The sequence below is a fragment of the Anopheles aquasalis genome, chromosome 3 (genome assembly GCF_943734665.1).
Source record: "Anopheles aquasalis chromosome 3, idAnoAquaMG_Q_19, whole genome shotgun sequence".
NCBI classification, from domain to species: domain Eukaryota; kingdom Metazoa; phylum Arthropoda; class Insecta; order Diptera; family Culicidae; genus Anopheles; species Anopheles aquasalis.
The window spans coordinates 61,671,049-61,688,236 of record NC_064878.1 but is presented as its reverse complement, the minus strand read 5'-3'; the positions used below and the strand labels follow the sequence as shown (position 1 = coordinate 61,688,236).

Sequence of the window (17,188 nt, the reverse complement as noted above, 5' to 3'; positions counted from 1 at the left end):
AGTCGATAACCGGGATAGCATGTACCCATCCGGATGTTTATTAACGAGAAGAGTATCTGCTTATCCTTGTGGTTTTCGTAATAGGTGTGTGCATCTGTGTGTGCCTGGTCCACCAGAATCGGAATGCCTCGAATGCGCAGAAGTAGAATATATCTACACCGAATGTGGTTATATGTTGACCGGCTTTACCATACCATTTGATTGCTGGTTGCGTCACTGCCAGTCCGGCTGATTGATGTGCCACCATGCAAATCGTAATGGAACGTACTCTCGACGGGGATACACGCGAGGCGCCACATTGGTGTCTACCGAGGCACGCATGGCAGAAGGATTTGTTTTACCAATTTCTTTTCCTGTCCATGGGGTTGAGTGCCGGGACGAACCGGCGTGAGTGAAACGGAGTAACGAAACGAAATAAGCAACTAAATGAATCCAGCAAATCACTTCCTCCATTCGCTATATCTTTGATGGTCGGCGCCTGTGGTGTAGATTCATTGTATGAAAGTATGTTGAACTTGAGCTACATATTGTAGCCGCCAGGAAAATGTGATTTATTGTTCCAGCAAATCAACAGCAAAAAATCAGTCCCATGCTTCGTGATGACATTTACACGCGTTTTGAAGAGAGATCCACTTTGACTCGGTTCTAGTAGCTGATGATCATCGACAGCAAGCAGAAAAACCAACAAAAATCATCGTCAAAAATCGTCAAAAATCGTCATAAAAAAATTCGAGTACCATGCGCCTCCATCGCGCTCATGTACTTCAACTAACGCTGTCGTCATTCGCATTACAAGGGCGCAAGAGCGAAGCCAAATGACATCGTACCCCCTGTACCATTACTCCCTCGAACGAAGAGCTACAATAGACATCGAACGCACGATCGAACGCAAAACAGATCAATTCCAATCTTTACCTCATCTAAAAGGGGGCCATCGAGGTCGATTGCATGACCGCCCCGGGCCGGTCGGTGAAGCTAAACAAAGTGTCAAAATGTATATTTCCCCGACACCAGCAGCACTCCAACAGCACACGTGCACACGCGGCTGTGTGCGATGGTTGTAGCGAAATGAGATTCGAATCATCTGCGCACTGTCCTAATTATCGTTTGTTTACGTTAACGTGCGCCACGCCAACCTTACCGACGGCGCTATGGCCTCGTTGAGCGTCGATGATTTCTGATGCTCCCGACGCTGTCTCGTTGCTCGAAAGCATCACACGCTTGGCAGGCTGATCGGTGGGTGGTTAGCTGCTGGTTTGCGTGTTTTTTTTTCAGTTTCGTGCAAGGAGCTCATCATCTTTGCCCTTCTACCTGACACACCGGCACGGGGTGTCTTTGCGCATTCAACAGACCTTGAGGAATTACGTTCGACATTCAGGTGGCGGAAGGTGGCCGCGCAAAATGGTGTGACAAATTGAAATCAAAACGTCGCCACCCCCATCCTGGCGCACCGTGCAATGCTCTCTTTCATCGCCGTGCCAGTTTGAAGCGGTCCGGGGAAAACCGGTGGAAAAACTAGAAGCACAAAGTGAAATCATCCAACCGATTGCCCATTTCGTTGCAAACGAACGCACCACAGGAGGGAATTCAGGGGATTCATCACGCAGCCAGCGCCGCTCCGGTGAGTGCGAGGATGATAAAGACGCCTGGCGTCAACTAGCGGAAATCCATTAACATTTTCATATCCTTTTTACGTACCTTCACGCACCCCAAGCGCGCCTCGACGCGTTTTTCTGTGCGCTCTCTCTCTCTGGTGTACGTTGTGGTTGATGGTTGAAGCGAAGGAGAGGAGGCGGTCGGTCGGTTGGTCGGTCGGTCGGTTGGTTTGATGGTAAAGGATGTGGCACTTAATTTTCTTCCTGTTTTCCCAATCCACCCCGGGACGGTACGGTACACCTCGTGGCACCGTTCGTTCGCTGCCAGCTGCAGGAGTTTTTCGTTGAATCCCCTGGTAGCCTGTTTTCCGCTCGAGTGTGTTTGCCTTATTGAGCGCGCGCTCGCGCACACACCAGCACCCCGACCATCATCAGCAGCGGATATGGCAAGCGGACGAACCTTCACATGGCTGGACCCTCAGATAGCAAACAGCCGTGTCCTGCTCGCTGCTGTTGTACCTGTGGCAGACGAAGGACCCATGTAGGTAATGAGGAAACCGCTTAAAGTCATTTTAAAGAGCCAATCGAAGAATGGATGGTAAATGTGTATTTGTTATCTACCTACAAGCAGTACTAGATAGGATAAACTAGACAGAGCAACATAACCTTTTACAATTACAAGGAACCCCTCTATTAAGGGTTCACAGAGAGACAGACACGAGAACATATCTTTCGTGAAAGTCTGTTAATCGATTCCTGACTTGCCGTCAGCGAGGTAGCTCCTTCCCACATGTTTTTAAAACTTCCTTCTAACTCCCACCAGCTTGTTGGGCTTCACAAGCAATAGAAATCACCCACACGCATGTTGCCCTTTTTTGATCGAGGTATTTTACTTACTTTACCGGGAAAGCAATCGCACGCAGCGCCGTCGGTGTCATTAGTCATCGATGCGCGCACGAGCGGGGAAATGATCGCCATTTTATGGCCTCAAGGATGATGTAATGGTGGCTTATCGGTTCCCTCGTTTTCGGTATATTCAATCTCTGGCCCTATCACACATCCACCCACACAGACACGCCCGTTGCGTTGCGAAACATGGGATTTTATGTGATCGACTTAAATTTAATTTATTTGCTTCATCGAAGAAGCAGAAAATTGCTCCGAAAGCACACATACAAGCAAGGCAGCGTCGTACGCACGCACGCACGCACGCTCTTACGCATGGCCATGAAATGGCACTGTACTGGCGCCTCATCCAGGGATCTAGTCCGGAGTCTCGGCTTTGATGATGTGTTGCAGTTGTTGGTTGCGTACGGCGACGCACGCGCCAGAGAAAGAGGGAGGGATTTGGGAAAATATCCAATTCAAAATCTAAACATTCGATAAAAACAAGTCCCCCAATCGAACCGAAGGTTTGGGGAATTGGGGAGTGCATTGAGGGGAGGTTGATTCCACGGGGATCAAGCTGCTGTTCGTTGGTAGAAGGCATCCATCAAAATCGAATCATCCAGTGACTGTGCTGAAAGCGGTCGTGCCGGGGAGTTTTATCATGTAGCGTTATCGCACCAACGAACCTTGTAGTAAGTGAAGCTGTGAGTAGCTTTCCAGCAGCGAAGTGTACGGAAAAGGTTGAGATGATGGTTTGGATTTGCTCGGCAAAGCGTAAGCACCAGCAAGGTTATGCTTAGAGGTTATGAATTGGTGGGGTTTTTTAGGGATTTCTGACAGCTGTTTGACTGCTACACGTCATGCAATGCTCTTGCTTTTTGCTGTATTGTTTTATTTCTTATTTAAAAAAAATCTTTTTACTTTTCCCTCAATGAATTCAAACTTTTTCCTCAATGAATAGCGACAGTATATTATTTCGCGATTCTGCTATCTGTTACATAATCCCATCTCCTCGTTCTCATCAAATCAATTACTTCTGACTTCTCCCTCACGCTAACGCGACATCGGCTATCGGATGCACACTAATCTGATCGTACGAGAAACAACCGTTAAGCTGTTTGAAGCCATTGCTGTAGTGCCTGTATCAGACGGCATGTTGTCCTAAAATTAAGCCGTAAAGCAGGAACTCAATCCCGCCAATAACGCACCAGATTTTGCCACAGGAGCTTTGGTATTGTGGTCAGGCGATAGCGCTAGCCCTCGAGCCATCACCGAGGACCGACCACCAAAGCTGTGCATGGTTGGGTGCAATTTGGGTGTTGGAAAGGTGGACGCTCGCTCATCGTGTGGTGTGTGTGCGGGTGTGTCTGGACAGCTAAAAAGGCGACGTGATAACAAGCCTTTAATGGGCCATTTCGGGGCCCACTTCTTCGTCACCATCGTAGATGGCAGCGGTCCCACGATGATTCCTCCTTCCTCCTCGAAGCTATTACACTGATTGTTATAGCATGTGGCGTCCTGTAGTTATTACTGTAAAGCAAAAGACGCCGAACAAAATCATATCCCATGAGAATGCCCGGACGCAATAAAACTGTTTCTGTTCTGCGAAGCTCGAACAAAAAAATTTGCCAACTTTTTCTTTGAAACAACAAGTCAGTCAAGTCAAGGCAGACTGCCGCCAGACAAACGACGAGAGTTTGAGAATTTCATACCGGCAAACACCGGCACTCAGCGTAGTTTCGTTAACCGCGGGAATTTTGTTCTCGAACTCTCGAAGACTTTCCGAAGACGAAGACAGTGACGGTGCTCCCGACCCGACAGGCAGCCCGGCAGCGCGTTGTACCGTAGTGGTGGCCCCGTCCGGTGTATGGACGTTTCGCGTTGACGATGACGATGATAGTCCCGCGGCCAGCGAACGTAAAACACAAGACACACAGCTTGTAACGGTCTCAGACCGACCGTTTTCTTGCAAAACTTCTTCCTGACATGCTGACGACCGGCCAGCATAATGAGCGTTGAGACATCGGAGAGCATCGTACCGACCCAGCAAGGTCGACATAATCAGTGCTACGGACGGCCACGACGGATGGCAACGTTCGCACGGCATAGCATCGCCCCTCCCTTGCCTGATGGCGGCCTGAGCCATTGGGGCCTGATTGCATTAATTTTCGCTTCGCTGTCATGTAATAAAATTATTTTACATGTTTTCTAATTATAGTACTACGGTTACGGTTGGAGGGTGAAGCGTCCTTCCCGTTGCCCTTCTCTCTCTCTCTCTCTCTCTCTCTCCCCTCTCTCTGGAAAACTGTCCTGTCGACAGCGGTGTTTAACGTAATTGGAGACCCAAGATGCCACGCCACGACGGGGGGAGGAGGAAGAACGTACTGGGACATTGAACACCGAACGCTTGGTGAACCGAAATTCATTAAATTCCGGTGACATTTAGGAATCGCTCACGGCGCGATGGTTGGCACTTCCAGTGGTGGCCCGGAATGAAGTGACTCCACTCCACTGGGCTCATTGTTATGCAAACAAGCGGTAGATTCTTGTAGCGACGATCCTGATATCATGGATCGCGGTCGTTGGATAACGTTCTTAGACGGTAGGACGCTGCTGGGGATAAGTTAGGTAAATTATGCCCTCCATTGAACATCGATCGAGCAGCACCCGCACCCGATGGAACTGAAACCATTAAAAAGTAGTTTTTGGACCCAAAAGGAATCTCCGTTTCGTGATCATTTGGCAAGTCCGACAGCAGGCCACTAAGAAAAATGGATCCAAAAAGACGTAAAATATCCCTTTTACGCTGGTTCTTCCATCCCTGGGACCCCGTAGATACCGTAGTGTCGGTTCCAACAGTGGTATTTGCCTTAAGTGGTGGTGAAGTGTATCGGTCCTTTTGGACCTGAACATTTGCAGAATTAGAGGACACACAAATAAAAAGCTCCCACACTTCATTCCAGCCGAACCGGGGGGAGGTGGACCCTTTTTACGTCCTAAAGGCACCACACACACATACGCTAATCAGCACACTAATTGAGCCATTAACTCGAAAGCACAGCGTTGGCATCAAATTATGGTGGCCGACGCCATAGTGGACTTTACGTTGGTATCGTATCGTGGTAAGGGAACAGAAAAGCGAGAAACGATTATGGTTTTTGATTAAAACTCGTCCTTCAGCTAGTTCCTTCCGTTCGCCTCCAGCACACAATGGGTCATAAACCCACCCCTGAGGGGGGAGGTGGAACGAATAGAGTGAAGGCCAAAGCCGATGAACGCGGCACCCTAAGCTATTAGCTGCTCACACTCAAGGTTACGGGCTTGGTGGGGCTTTCTGGGGGATTTGCTGATGGTACCATGTCACCACTTACAGTCAGTAAGTAGTGCACCAGCTTCAATGCCGGCTAATCGACGGAACTGACGGATATGCCGCGTGATCCCTCTCTCTCTTTCGACTCCCCGCTTGGTGCGCGATGCGCTTTCAATAAAACGCTCTGACGTCCGGAGACTTTTCTGGCGTGGATTTCCGGAGAAACGCGCTCAGAGCTTATCGGTCGAGCTGCTACTAAACCCTTCGACCGGTATGGTTCTCGGGAGTACGCTAGATTAAAGCCTCCACCAACCTCCGCCCGCATGCATTTCCGGAGCACGATGTGAATTCTTCGAAGGAGTAAAGAATGAAAAGTGGAACACATTGGAACCGCCGCTGGATGGTGGGATCCGTAGAAAAGCCGCTACCGTTCTATTGTTAATACGAACCAAGAACCGGGAATACACTAGGCTCCCGGAAACATTATTATAATATATTCCTTGAGTGTATGTGTTGGTGCTGGTGCTGGTGATGGGTGCTACAAGACTTTCTAAGGTAAAATGTCCACCGAACCACCCCACTGCCCGAAAGTCCATTTTATGCTTGACGATGGTAGTCGTCCGCTATCATTTCACCGGTGCTCGTGCGGTTCAAGCATCATGTTGGCCCGGCCATCATCCGGGCACGTCCTAGACGACACGAACTCTTTGACGCGCCACCTACTTTAGCACGACCCGTGTGTCGAGTAAAGTCTTCAAGAAGTGTGCCTCATCGTGGCTCCCCTCCTTTCGTCCCTGGTCGGTGCTCTCTCTCTATCGCTGGCTACGCTGGCATTGTAGGTCCCGGATGTGCAGCATAAAAACGGCGGATGTTCCGATATCGCATTCGCATTCGCATTCAACCAAAGAAGGAAGGGACATTATTGAACTCTCTAATGCTCCACAACTCGCTATCGCTTTCTCTCTCTTTCTCTCTCTCGATCTCTTTTCTCGTAAGTGTCATTAAAACGGGACCGAAAGCGATGTCGAGTGCTGTCACATGCGGGTTAAGAATGCGTGTAATATCCACCCCGAAGTATCGGATGCAAACACACACGTGGCATTCGCCCTGAAGTGCCCTTAGACGAGGCCTTCCATACATACCTTCAAGTGACCACGTCCGCAGGCACGCCGACGACAAATTGCCGCAATGGTGTTGGATTACATCAGCGTCTGTCGCCCGCCGGCACGACGCACACCCTATGGTCACGTTTCCGTTGTGCATCACTCGTGCGCTGATCTGGCATTCCGGACTCCGTCTCTTCCGTCTGTGGACGGACGGGGTGCCTGTTTCCGGTGGAGTCGCTATGGTATGCTTCAAAATCGATTTACACATTGTACCGATGGTTCAGTCCAGCGAACTGTGTGCCAATGCTTCTGCTGCTGCTGGGACTTGGTGAAATCCACTTTCGATGAAATCCCAAAGCCAATGCCGGAATGAAGCATGATAAATGTGTTAACGCAATCCTATCGAGCTTCTCACACTCTCACTCTCTCGAGATCGCATTCCGATTTGAAATTCCTGGAAACTGGGCTACTCCATGAGTCCACTAAGTGAACTCCAGCAAACTAACCGCACAGCCACTGCTGTTCCCTGGAAAAGACGATAAGAAGTCAGTGAAGCAGCATGCTCTGACCTGATGCTGATCAATAATGAACACGAATCCCCTCACGGTCTGGATTGATTTTATGCGATTGCAATGCTGTGCTGTGCGCCCGTGAAGGAGCTTTAAATCCTTCAACATCGATCCGAACAACGCACACCGTACGCAACGAGGAGACCAACACAGCAACTAGCCACGGCCACGTTTCTCAGCAATTCAATCGAGTAAACAAGCGAAAACCTAAAAGTGCCTTATAGTGCGATACACAGGAAAACAAACCGACCAATCGGGGAACAATCCTTCGGCGAACGGTGGGTGTCCACACGGTTCGTAGTTGTTGTGTAGTTTACCTGATACCTAATACGATAAACACCGGACATCGGTGAGCACACATTTCGGCTCGATTTGCACGGTGTACAGCCCCGTAGGTGGTGAAGGTTAGATTTGGAAAATATTGACACAACTTGTCGCACTGTCCTAACACTGGCCGCTCAGTCTGCAAATCCTGTGCGTGCGTGCGTCCGTGCGTAAGATTCGAAAGAACACTTGCTCAAATTCCGGCAGTCGATTGAACAGGAGGGGACAAATATGGATTGTTTAACATTTGTTTTTGTCCAGGTTGCGTTCTCTGCTTTGATAACATGTCGCTATGTCCTACGTTCTCGTGATCAGAGTGTGTTTTTTATGTAGAAAATCGTGAGATACGATTTCATTCTCAGTTGTCTGTTGCACTGGAACGTGAGCTCATTAGCTGTGTCCTGTTTGCCTTGAAACTCTTTTTTTTTAAATTGATTCTCACTTTAAATTTGAAGAACATAAAGTTCCATAGAGGTTGCCCTTTGATGGTATAGGAAAAGCAAATATATGGCACGAATATTCTTTTCTTTGAAGCTGCAAGCTCGACATGAGCAACATAGTATAAAAAACGCTACTTTTGAAAGAGTGTTCATCTCATGTGAATTTGAAGTAAAATGTCAGACAAACGAAATGGTAATGGCGGCGTCAAATTGATGAGCTCCACCTTATTGCTCACCCACTACTGGAGTAAAACAGTCAAAGACTTATGTTTCCACCTGGTATCTCTACCACCAAAAGATGGTTCGTGCGATAAACAGCGAATGAACCACCGTGTAACTATCATGCTTATCCCTCTATCTAACACACTATATCCTTGTCATTCGTGTTAAACGTTCGTAACGTTCGGTGTGGTACCGTTCCGCATCACCACCACGTTCCCGTGCCAACGAGCCAACGAGAAGGCACATTGAAATCACGAACACGAGGTGATTGATGGATTCTACCTCGTTTGGACCTGGTTGGTGCTACGTTTGTGGGGAGAAATGCGTGGAGCAACACAAATCGTGGAGGAAAGAACGAATGGGAATCCACTACCAGCAGAGCGGTCTTCACCGGTTCACCGGCCATAAGCTAATTTTCCGGCCGGCAGCGAGGAAGCATGAAGTTATTACTAACCTCCCGGTAGTTAAACGAGGCCACCTGTGGCACACCGCGGGGCGGGAACGGCAGCGATCCCTGGGAACGTCACAACCGGGCTCCATCCTAATTGGTAGTAATGACCATCATTTCCTTACGGTGTGCTGCCACAACACGAAGGCGATGGATGGCGATGATTTACATATCGGTTGGACCGTGAGAGGGTGGCACAGCGCCGCATAATTAAAGCACCTGGCATCAGCACACGCAGCACATTTCGTTGGTCCTGAACTTGGAATAAGTTGTGCTTTGGATGTGATGGGGCGTAATACGATGACTTTGCTGTGGGGCGGATGCTGCTCAATGTCGTCATCGTTTGTGTGCGATTACGGAACTCCAGTAGCTACTGGCCAGCCCATACAGCTGTCCGATTGGCGAGCTCCGGCGTCCGCCTTAGTCGGTCAAGAGCAGCGGCAACAGAGCAGCATCAATGCAATGATTGCGAATCGTTGAGCGACGAATACAGCTGAAGCTTCTTATCAATTCCGAGACGAGGCGAAGCTAGTTCCGCTATCACGCGGGCTGCTGTAGCTTTCCCCGTTGATCGCGGATCATGAGCGTTAGTCGGGTTTTTGCGTCGTTCCCTGATAGTCGTCACGGTGCATTAGACAAGCGAGCATTAACCATTTCATAAACCACAAGATGGAGCGCTACCTACGGTTCTACATTAAGTTTCAGGGTTACATGATTGGCATGATAACGCTGCTGTTTTCAGTGATAGTAACGTTCTTCATACATAAGGAATCTCAATCCTACACCTATCCAATGGAGTACTGTAAGTTGATGAGGACGACGTTCAATTGCGGCATCTTGTTAACGAGTTCTTTGTGTTCCTCGGTGCGTGCGTAGATTACAACTTTCGCTTCATGGGTCACACACCGTTGGTGCTCGGCATCATCTGGTTCGTGGTCGCTGTCGCGTTCATCTACGGTGTGTACACCGAATCGAAGCAGTTACTGTTCCCGTACGCCCTGATGTACCTGATCGATCTGTTCCTGATCGCCATCCGTGATGTCATCATGATTTGGCACGAGCAGCGCTGGTACTCGATGGTATTTACGAACTTCCCTGCTGCCGTGGCCGTACTGTGTAAGTGCGCTGCCGTTCGATGTGTTACGGGCTCAACCATCAATCTCATCCGCTCTCTCATTACGGTTTCATGTTTGCAGACGTGTCCTGTTATCTTATGATGACACTGATCGCCCTGTCACGGTTGTTTAGCAGCGATCCGAAGTCGCTACAGGGTACCAACTTTGCCCGATTCAGCAACGGAATCTCCAATCCGATCGCCCTCGGTGACGAGGCGGTGCTGGTCGAAGCGTGAACCCCGTCCATTTGCGCCATGCGCGATTTCTTCTAATGCTGTTCTGAAAACAACGCCATTGCGCACCGTATCGCCATCGACCGAGCGGCTTTCCTCGAAGCAGGCTTATCAACGCCTGTGCGCTTGGCGTCGACCATTCCCATTCCCTCTATCATTGTGTTAACACTATGCCTACAAGCAAGTAACAAACTTTGTTGTTATTTGATAGCGTGAAATACACACTTATAACCGCAATCACGCCCATAGTCCGGGAATTTCTTGTGGATAGCCCACAACAATCAAGCCACAAATTGAAATCAGTCCACGGAACATACAGTTTATTAGGTCATCCTTTGCAAATAGTTAGCACATCGATTCAGCGTACATGGTTCTCCTGCGGTTTAGTGGGAACACTAGAGTTAAACTTAATTGGCTAGATTAAGCGGCGTACTTCCCTGCGCTGCGAAGTATACCGCCAACAGCACACAATTCGGTGAGGTTTCCCCATCATCAGGTGTGTTATTTTTTAGTAACGATTTGTCGAGATCCTCCTCCTTCACTCCACTGAGATATCTGACTGCATTCAAGGCGTGGCGCCGGCGCGTACATGATGATTGCACTTTGTTTCTTTGTAACTCTCCTTCATCTCCTTGTCAGACGGCCGGTTGAGGAGTTGCTTGCGTTTCAGTGGATGCTTCATCTCGATTGAAGCGCACAAATCCTTCGTTGTGCGGTGTGTGGCGCGGATCTACGGTGTACAATCGATGAAGGGCAAAGAGGCTAGCAGAAACGTATGGTACAACTAAAGGTGAAAGGAAACAGTTAGAAATGCTCACAAACGTGCTCAAACAACAGGCGGGACCCTCCACTTACTCAATAGAAACAAGACTAGCTTGAGGCTCCACAGATCTGTCTCTGCTTCTCCGATCACCACCAGGTACAGCTCGCGTAGAAACAGCAGCACGAGATCAAGACCCAGCATGAAGGCGTACGGGTAGATGAAGCGCTTCACTTCCTACGGAAGATGCACAAATTATGGGATTAGAAAGAGTAAAAGCCTCGCGCCCGGTCTACCGGTTACCTTGTGTATGGCCACGATGAGAAACACGGTGGCGGCGAACCAACCGCTAGCGAACATTACCGCTGGGACGCCGCTCAATCGCAGATCCTCGACTGGGGTAGGCAGAGCATCTTTTTTTTTAGATTTCATGCGATCAGGTCAATTCAAGCCAAGCCTCACGTTTCGATACTTACAATTGCCCGTATTGCGGTAGGCCAGTGCCGGTGTCACAAAGGTGATCAGCAGCGTGGTGAACAGCACGATCGTGTAAACCTGGTACTTGATGAACCATCGCAGATACTTATCCATCGCGGAAAACGCGTGGCAGCCAGAGTAGTGCGCCGCGACGAGATGATCTCCTTTTGTCACTGTCGATCGCGGCTGTGGGTGGAACTCCTCTTGTTCTACCGTTCTTCTGCCGCTCGTCCTGCTCCTGCACGCTGTTGCTACCGTGCGAACACTTAGGAGGAGGTCATCATCCGTGAGCTCATTGTTCAGCACGATCGCGATCGGTCAAAGACGACGAGCAGGAAGAACAATAATATTTACTTATCAGACGCTGCGTTCTGAAAACTTTGAAAACCGAGCGAAGTGGCTGATCGCGACGTGCGCTGCTGATCGTGCGCGCGTTTAGGACACCATTTTCAAATGCTCAAGCATTGGAATATTTCAAACGGCGATCCGCGGCGCGATCGTGCGAAACATTTCATTCAAAAAAGGTTCGTTAACCGCGATCGCGATCGTCCTCGCAGGGTGAGCTACCGGTTGTGCTTGTGTTACAGGAAACCCGACTACCGAGCGTACCGAGAAGATAATCTTATCACCAGCGACAAACGCAATTCCCGCGACTGGCTTGCTCTGGTAAACACCGCGTCGCGATCCTCGAATTGTGGATTGTTGATGTCGCATGATCGTACCCCGAGGGGCATGACGTCACAGCAGCAGCAGCGGCAGTGTGTTTTCCTTCCCCTTTTTACAATCAACATGCCACGACAATTTAATGAGAGACATTTCAAAATAACAATATGTGGCGCGGTACCTTTGGGGGTTGCGAAACCACCTTGGCCCGAGTGGCGATCTTTTCGGCGTCATTTTTTAAATAGAACACAATCCTCATTGCACGCGTAAAGCACCACCGCTGGCGGATTGCGCGGGCCAATTCGATGGTCACAAAAAACCCTGCCTGCCTGCCTCGGAAACAGTGTAGAGTGACCCAAACCGTTATCAATCCGGTACGCACAATGCACGTGGCCGTTTGTTATGTTGCGCGCGCGCGCGCGCGCTCCCGATCAGCCACCCAACGCAAACAGCTGGTTCTTGTTCGGACCTTCTCACCGGGCGCACTCACACCTATGTGATCGTAGCGATCGACGATCAGGCGCCAGAAGCGATTACCGCGTGCTCCCGGCCGGTTTTTTTTTGGGGGTGGGGGAGGTGGAAGCCGGAATGTGCGCGTTCCTGGTGACCACTTACACGCATCACCACCAATCGGGGAGGGTATATCTCGCGAGCGATCGTCGTTGTCGTCGTTGTAGCGTGCTTATCGCGACCCGTTCGACCACTTCACGATCCGGGAACAGGTATAAAAAGGGGTGGGGGGGAGGTGCGCGAGAGAACGTCGTGTGGTGTGTTGGGCTTGCGCGTTGCATGCTCTGGGGGGGGGGGGGTACGCAACCTGATCGCACGTACCGCACGCCGCAAACACCACCAACAACACCGTGGCCCGAAACCATCAAGATATCCCGCCGAACCGGGCCAGGCCGAACCGGCCATCGTCATCACCGTCATCGTCATCGATGTGTGTGATGGTGTTAGTTCACTCCCTGCTGGCACACGGGGATTATCTCTCGTGGTAGGAGGCTGGTTGCCCGCCAAGCTCGTGCTCGTCGTCGTCGCCGTCGTCGTGGTTGTTGTTGTTGCAGCACTAGCCGCAGCAGCACCAGCAGCAGCAGAGGCAACCGAGGCAGCATGGCGAGCTGTGGTGAGCCGTTATGTTGACCAACGACCGCCGGACCAACAGCAGTGAGCAACGAGTGCTTGGCCGAGGCAAACGCACAAAGTTCAAAACCGTCGCGTTCTCTCACGGCAGTTGGGTGCTGTTTAGGGTCGCCATTTGTCCGTTCCGAACCCGCGGAAGGAACCGTTAGTCCCGCGAAGTGTGGAGTGTGCGTGCAGTGGAGTGAAGTGTTGCCCAGGTGCCCACGACGATCGATCGCTCGAAGGGCCTACGCACAAGAAAGGGCAGCGCGAGCGAAGCCCACACGAGATGGAACGGGCACTGAGGCGTTATGTGAAAGTCCACGGGTATGCCGTCGCCATGGCTGCCCTATTTTTTGGGTGCATCTTTGTGGCCAGCATTGTCAGTGCGGACCAGCTGAACCGCACGCCGAACGAATGTACGTGCGCTGCGGTTGAGGAGAATGAACAGGAAAAAAAATCCCAACCCTCAATTTTTCGCTCTCTGTGCGTTCTAGATGCGTTCTTTCGAACGCGACCACTCGAACAGCTGATCTTCTCGATCGCCTGGATCGTGGCCGGGATGATCTTTCTGCTGGGATTGATCTGCGAGCGGAAGGAGGCGATCTTCCCATTCGCCACGATGTTCCTGGTCGAGTGGAGCCTGTTACTGGTGCAGATGATTGGAAAGGTGGATCATCGGGGTATCACTGAGCTGCTGCTGTCCGCTGAAGCTGCTGTCTTTCTCCGTAGGTGTCGAGCGAGTCATTTGCGCAGATGCTTAGATACTCTGAAGTAACACTGACCCTTATCGCCCCTTTTTACAGTGGTGCCCCTGTACGTTGGCTACACGCTCGTCATCCTGTACCGCGTGTTCGACAATCGGTACAAGGAGGAGGAGGACGATCTCGAACAGCAGGCTACCCGATTGCCAGTGAAGTTTTTCTTCGGTGACGAACCCGATGATTCGTACAGCTAGTGGGCCGTTCGCTACTAGATTCCTTAAGAGCTACTACCGTTAAGACCATTATGTTAGACTAATTTATGAGCACACTTCTTTGTGCTGTACTGTGCCGTAATTCCTGTGTGAAAATAACCGAATCGAATAACGAAGTAAAACGTCTCATCCCTTATCTGTGCACTGCAACGATCAACGATGAATGGTGTCCCTGAGACACCGGCTGCTCCGTAGCAGTTCCATCCAAGGATCCGAAAGGCCTGCGCGACCAGCAACAATCTTGAATCCTCTCCGTCCATCCGTACACGAGTCCGATTCGAACCGGCTGGATGACGTAAATCGGGCGAAGAAACAACCGAGAGCGCTGAATGACTGATTATTCATCGTGCTGTGAACGATCAGCCAGCCAGCGAGCCTGAGGTTTAAGCGCATCGGTGCGAGATCCGTGGCATATGAACCCCCCGCCGATGCCCGATGCAAACAACCGATAACAGACACCAGACAAGGAGCGAATTCCCGTGGCCGTCGCCGTGTGTACGCGTTTCAGAATGGGAACCACGCGTACCACTATCTCTGGCTGGCTGACTGGCTGGTGATGTCGATGGCTGCGCGTATCAGTACCACGCCGAGCGTGAGTCAGTGAAGATGGAACAGAAATTTGTTCATTTCATCAAATTTAACGGTTACTTGATAGTGGCCCTGGTTTGCTACTGTTCGTTCGTCCGAACGGTCGAGTGGCTGGCGCTGCTACAGTCCTGGTACCAGTATCCGAGTCAGCTAGGCAAGTGTTCTCCCTTCCCCCAAGAATGGGTTTCGTATCAGTTTATTGACTTGCGAAACATACGATCCTCTCCCAACTGTGCGCAGGCTGGTTCCGGCGGGATCATCCTATCGTCGCCGGAGTGCTGCTCCTTGGTTGGATCACCGTCGCTGCCTTTCTCTATCAGGGACTGAATCTGGTACGCGAACGACGTTATAGGGCAACCCACCAGTTGCCAATCATCGGATTTTTTTTTATCATGCTCTTTGTGTGATTGACAGGAGGTTGAAGCGTTCGTCCTACCGATCGGGTACCTATTCGCGCTGGAAATGCTGATCGTTGCGGTGCAGGACGTGATCAGCACATGGAACGATGATGCCGATGAGCGCTTTTTGCGCGACGGGCAGGATGTTGTGATGTGGGGTGGTAAGCTGCTGCAAGTGCTGGCCCGCTGATCTGAAGCTCGTTTTAATCTCGGGGATTTATTTATTTTTTGTTCGATTTCTACACCCATCAGTGGCGGTCGTATACTTCTACTACACACTCTACATCCTGCGGAGACTGTTCCGGAGTCGGCAGCGTGAAGCTGGCCTTCCCTCAGTGACAGTAATACCAGAGTACTCCGCCACCAGGAAACCGATTTATCCACTCGCCGTGGTGCAGTAGATGCAAGCACACCACAGGCGAAAAGACGGAAGCAACGGCAACCATATCTTCCTCCCAAAAACAAACGTATATCAAAGTCTGACCCTAACCTTCGCGGTCTTCTTGGCAGTCATGGGTTCTTTATCGATGAAGGTATCGGAAAGCGCCTTTCAACTTGACGCCGCAGTCATTAGATAGCAAATTTTGGGGAGCCGCAATGGAGCCACCACACTCGCGGTCTCCGCTTTCGGAGCTGATAATGATTGGTGTAAAATCAATAGATAAGTGCGCGTGCGGTGCACTTGGGGGAGTGATGGCAAAGTGAAATGAGCTGTTCGACAGTCGAGGTGTTAGGTGAAGGAGGACCCTGCTCGGTGACGGTTATTCGTCAATCAGTTCGATGATTCGCTGCGGAAATGGCGTGTGCTCCTCATTGTTACGCCCGGTGTCCGGCTGACAGATGATTGACTTGAATGTGTCAAGGTGTCTAATTCAGAAGTACTTCAAGTGATGCGATACCTCTTGATTAACAGCGTACGAGTAAGACGAATGAGGGGCTCGTTCCAATCGATTATTACTTAATTACAACATAGCTGATACGATGCGATACAGCGGAGGGCTCGAATAAATAATGTACATATTAATTAGTTAATCTTTGGCCGTTGTGTGAATGATTGAATAAACATCGAAATCAAATAGGATCTACATTGCGTCACGTTGTTTAATTCCTTCCTCTACCATTTGCCATCATATACCGTCATCGTGTGAGGGCTAAGGAATTTTAAAGAATGGGAAAAATCAGTAAAGAGTTGCGCATAGGAAAGCTTTTGATAGGAATTAGTCGCTATTGCTATCCACAATCATAGAAATGAAGCATTTGATTAATGCCTTCAAATGTTCATAAAGGATCTAGGTGATTAAATTGTTTAAATTTCATTCTGCTAGATATGATCAATCATGTGTCTTGCATCGAGCAGTTTTTGAAAGAGAATGATGACTCTCTTATTGGAGAACGGATCACAGAAAATCCCTTGCAATACAAAGCCAAACAATGAATAAAATGTAGCGTAAAGGAAGGCGAAATCCTTTGCACAATTGCGCCACTTCTCCCCCCGTAGCACATGAATGTTGAATAACATTTGAAAGAGGTTCTTGATTGAACTGTAGCAGCTCCGAGGTGGTTTGCGCCACAAACTTATGAACATCCATAAAACACAAACTTTAACTCAACTATGTGCGCTTTCTGTCATGCCCGGAGTCGAGCGGTTTGGCATGGAATCAAATGATAAACGGGAACACACGATGACACAATTCTCCATCTGATTTATCCCGTCTCGTCGATTTCAAAATTGATTTCCTTTCTTCCGGGCGCGCTTCTTTGGAAACATTGTTCAATGGTTAGTTTGCTGAAGCGCTTCGACTGCTGCTGCTGCTGCTGCTGCTGCTGCTGCTGCTGCTGCTGCTGCTACTGCCAGGAATGAGCTCAAATATCGAGTTAGACAGTTTTCCCGCATTGATTTAATGTCGGCAAGCGTGTCTTGTACGATAAGCGGATAATGTCCGCACCTGCCTGCTGC

At 49.9% G+C, this 17,188-nt stretch overlaps 5 protein-coding genes across 11 annotated transcripts in view; 4 read left to right on the top strand and 1 right to left on the bottom strand.

Annotated features, from left to right (window-relative positions):
• LOC126575677 (probable serine/threonine-protein kinase DDB_G0267686) overlaps positions 1–17,188 on the top strand; it is a 53,698-nt gene that overhangs the window by 16,474 nt on the left and 20,036 nt on the right. The window lies entirely within an intron of this gene.
• LOC126575682 (uncharacterized) lies at positions 9,488–10,487 on the top strand. The gene is made up of 3 exons (XM_050236496.1): positions 9,488–9,704; positions 9,779–10,018; positions 10,099–10,487. Exons 1-3 carry the CDS (start codon positions 9,572–9,574, stop codon positions 10,251–10,253), a joined length of 528 nt encoding a protein of 175 aa, XP_050092453.1. The 5' UTR covers positions 9,488–9,571; the 3' UTR covers positions 10,254–10,487.
• LOC126575684 (uncharacterized) lies at positions 10,550–12,869 on the bottom strand. 2 transcript variants are annotated; one of them, XM_050236498.1, is made up of 4 exons: positions 11,487–12,869; positions 11,314–11,423; positions 11,106–11,247; positions 10,550–11,034 (listed from the first exon to the last, which is right to left on the bottom strand). In XM_050236498.1, exons 1-4 carry the CDS (start codon positions 11,599–11,601, stop codon positions 10,886–10,888), a joined length of 516 nt encoding a protein of 171 aa, XP_050092455.1. In that variant the 5' UTR covers positions 11,602–12,869; the 3' UTR covers positions 10,550–10,885. The 2 variants fall into 2 exon arrangements, with proteins under 2 accessions (XP_050092455.1, XP_050092456.1); XM_050236499.1 differs by having other exon boundaries at positions 11,314–11,405.
• On the top strand, positions 13,234–14,249 carry LOC126575680 (uncharacterized). Of its 2 annotated transcripts, XM_050236494.1 has the most exons (3): positions 13,275–13,688; positions 13,767–13,997; positions 14,076–14,249. In XM_050236494.1, exons 1-3 carry the CDS (start codon positions 13,559–13,561, stop codon positions 14,225–14,227), a joined length of 513 nt encoding a protein of 170 aa, XP_050092451.1. In that variant the 5' UTR covers positions 13,275–13,558; the 3' UTR covers positions 14,228–14,249. The 2 variants fall into 2 exon arrangements, with proteins under 2 accessions (XP_050092450.1, XP_050092451.1); XM_050236493.1 differs by having other exon boundaries at positions 13,234–13,997; positions 14,076–14,233.
• LOC126575683 (uncharacterized) lies at positions 14,851–16,303 on the top strand. Its single transcript, XM_050236497.1, has 4 exons — positions 14,851–14,987; positions 15,074–15,165; positions 15,248–15,392; positions 15,484–16,303. Exons 1-4 carry the CDS (start codon positions 14,852–14,854, stop codon positions 15,630–15,632), a joined length of 522 nt encoding a protein of 173 aa, XP_050092454.1. The 5' UTR covers position 14,851; the 3' UTR covers positions 15,633–16,303.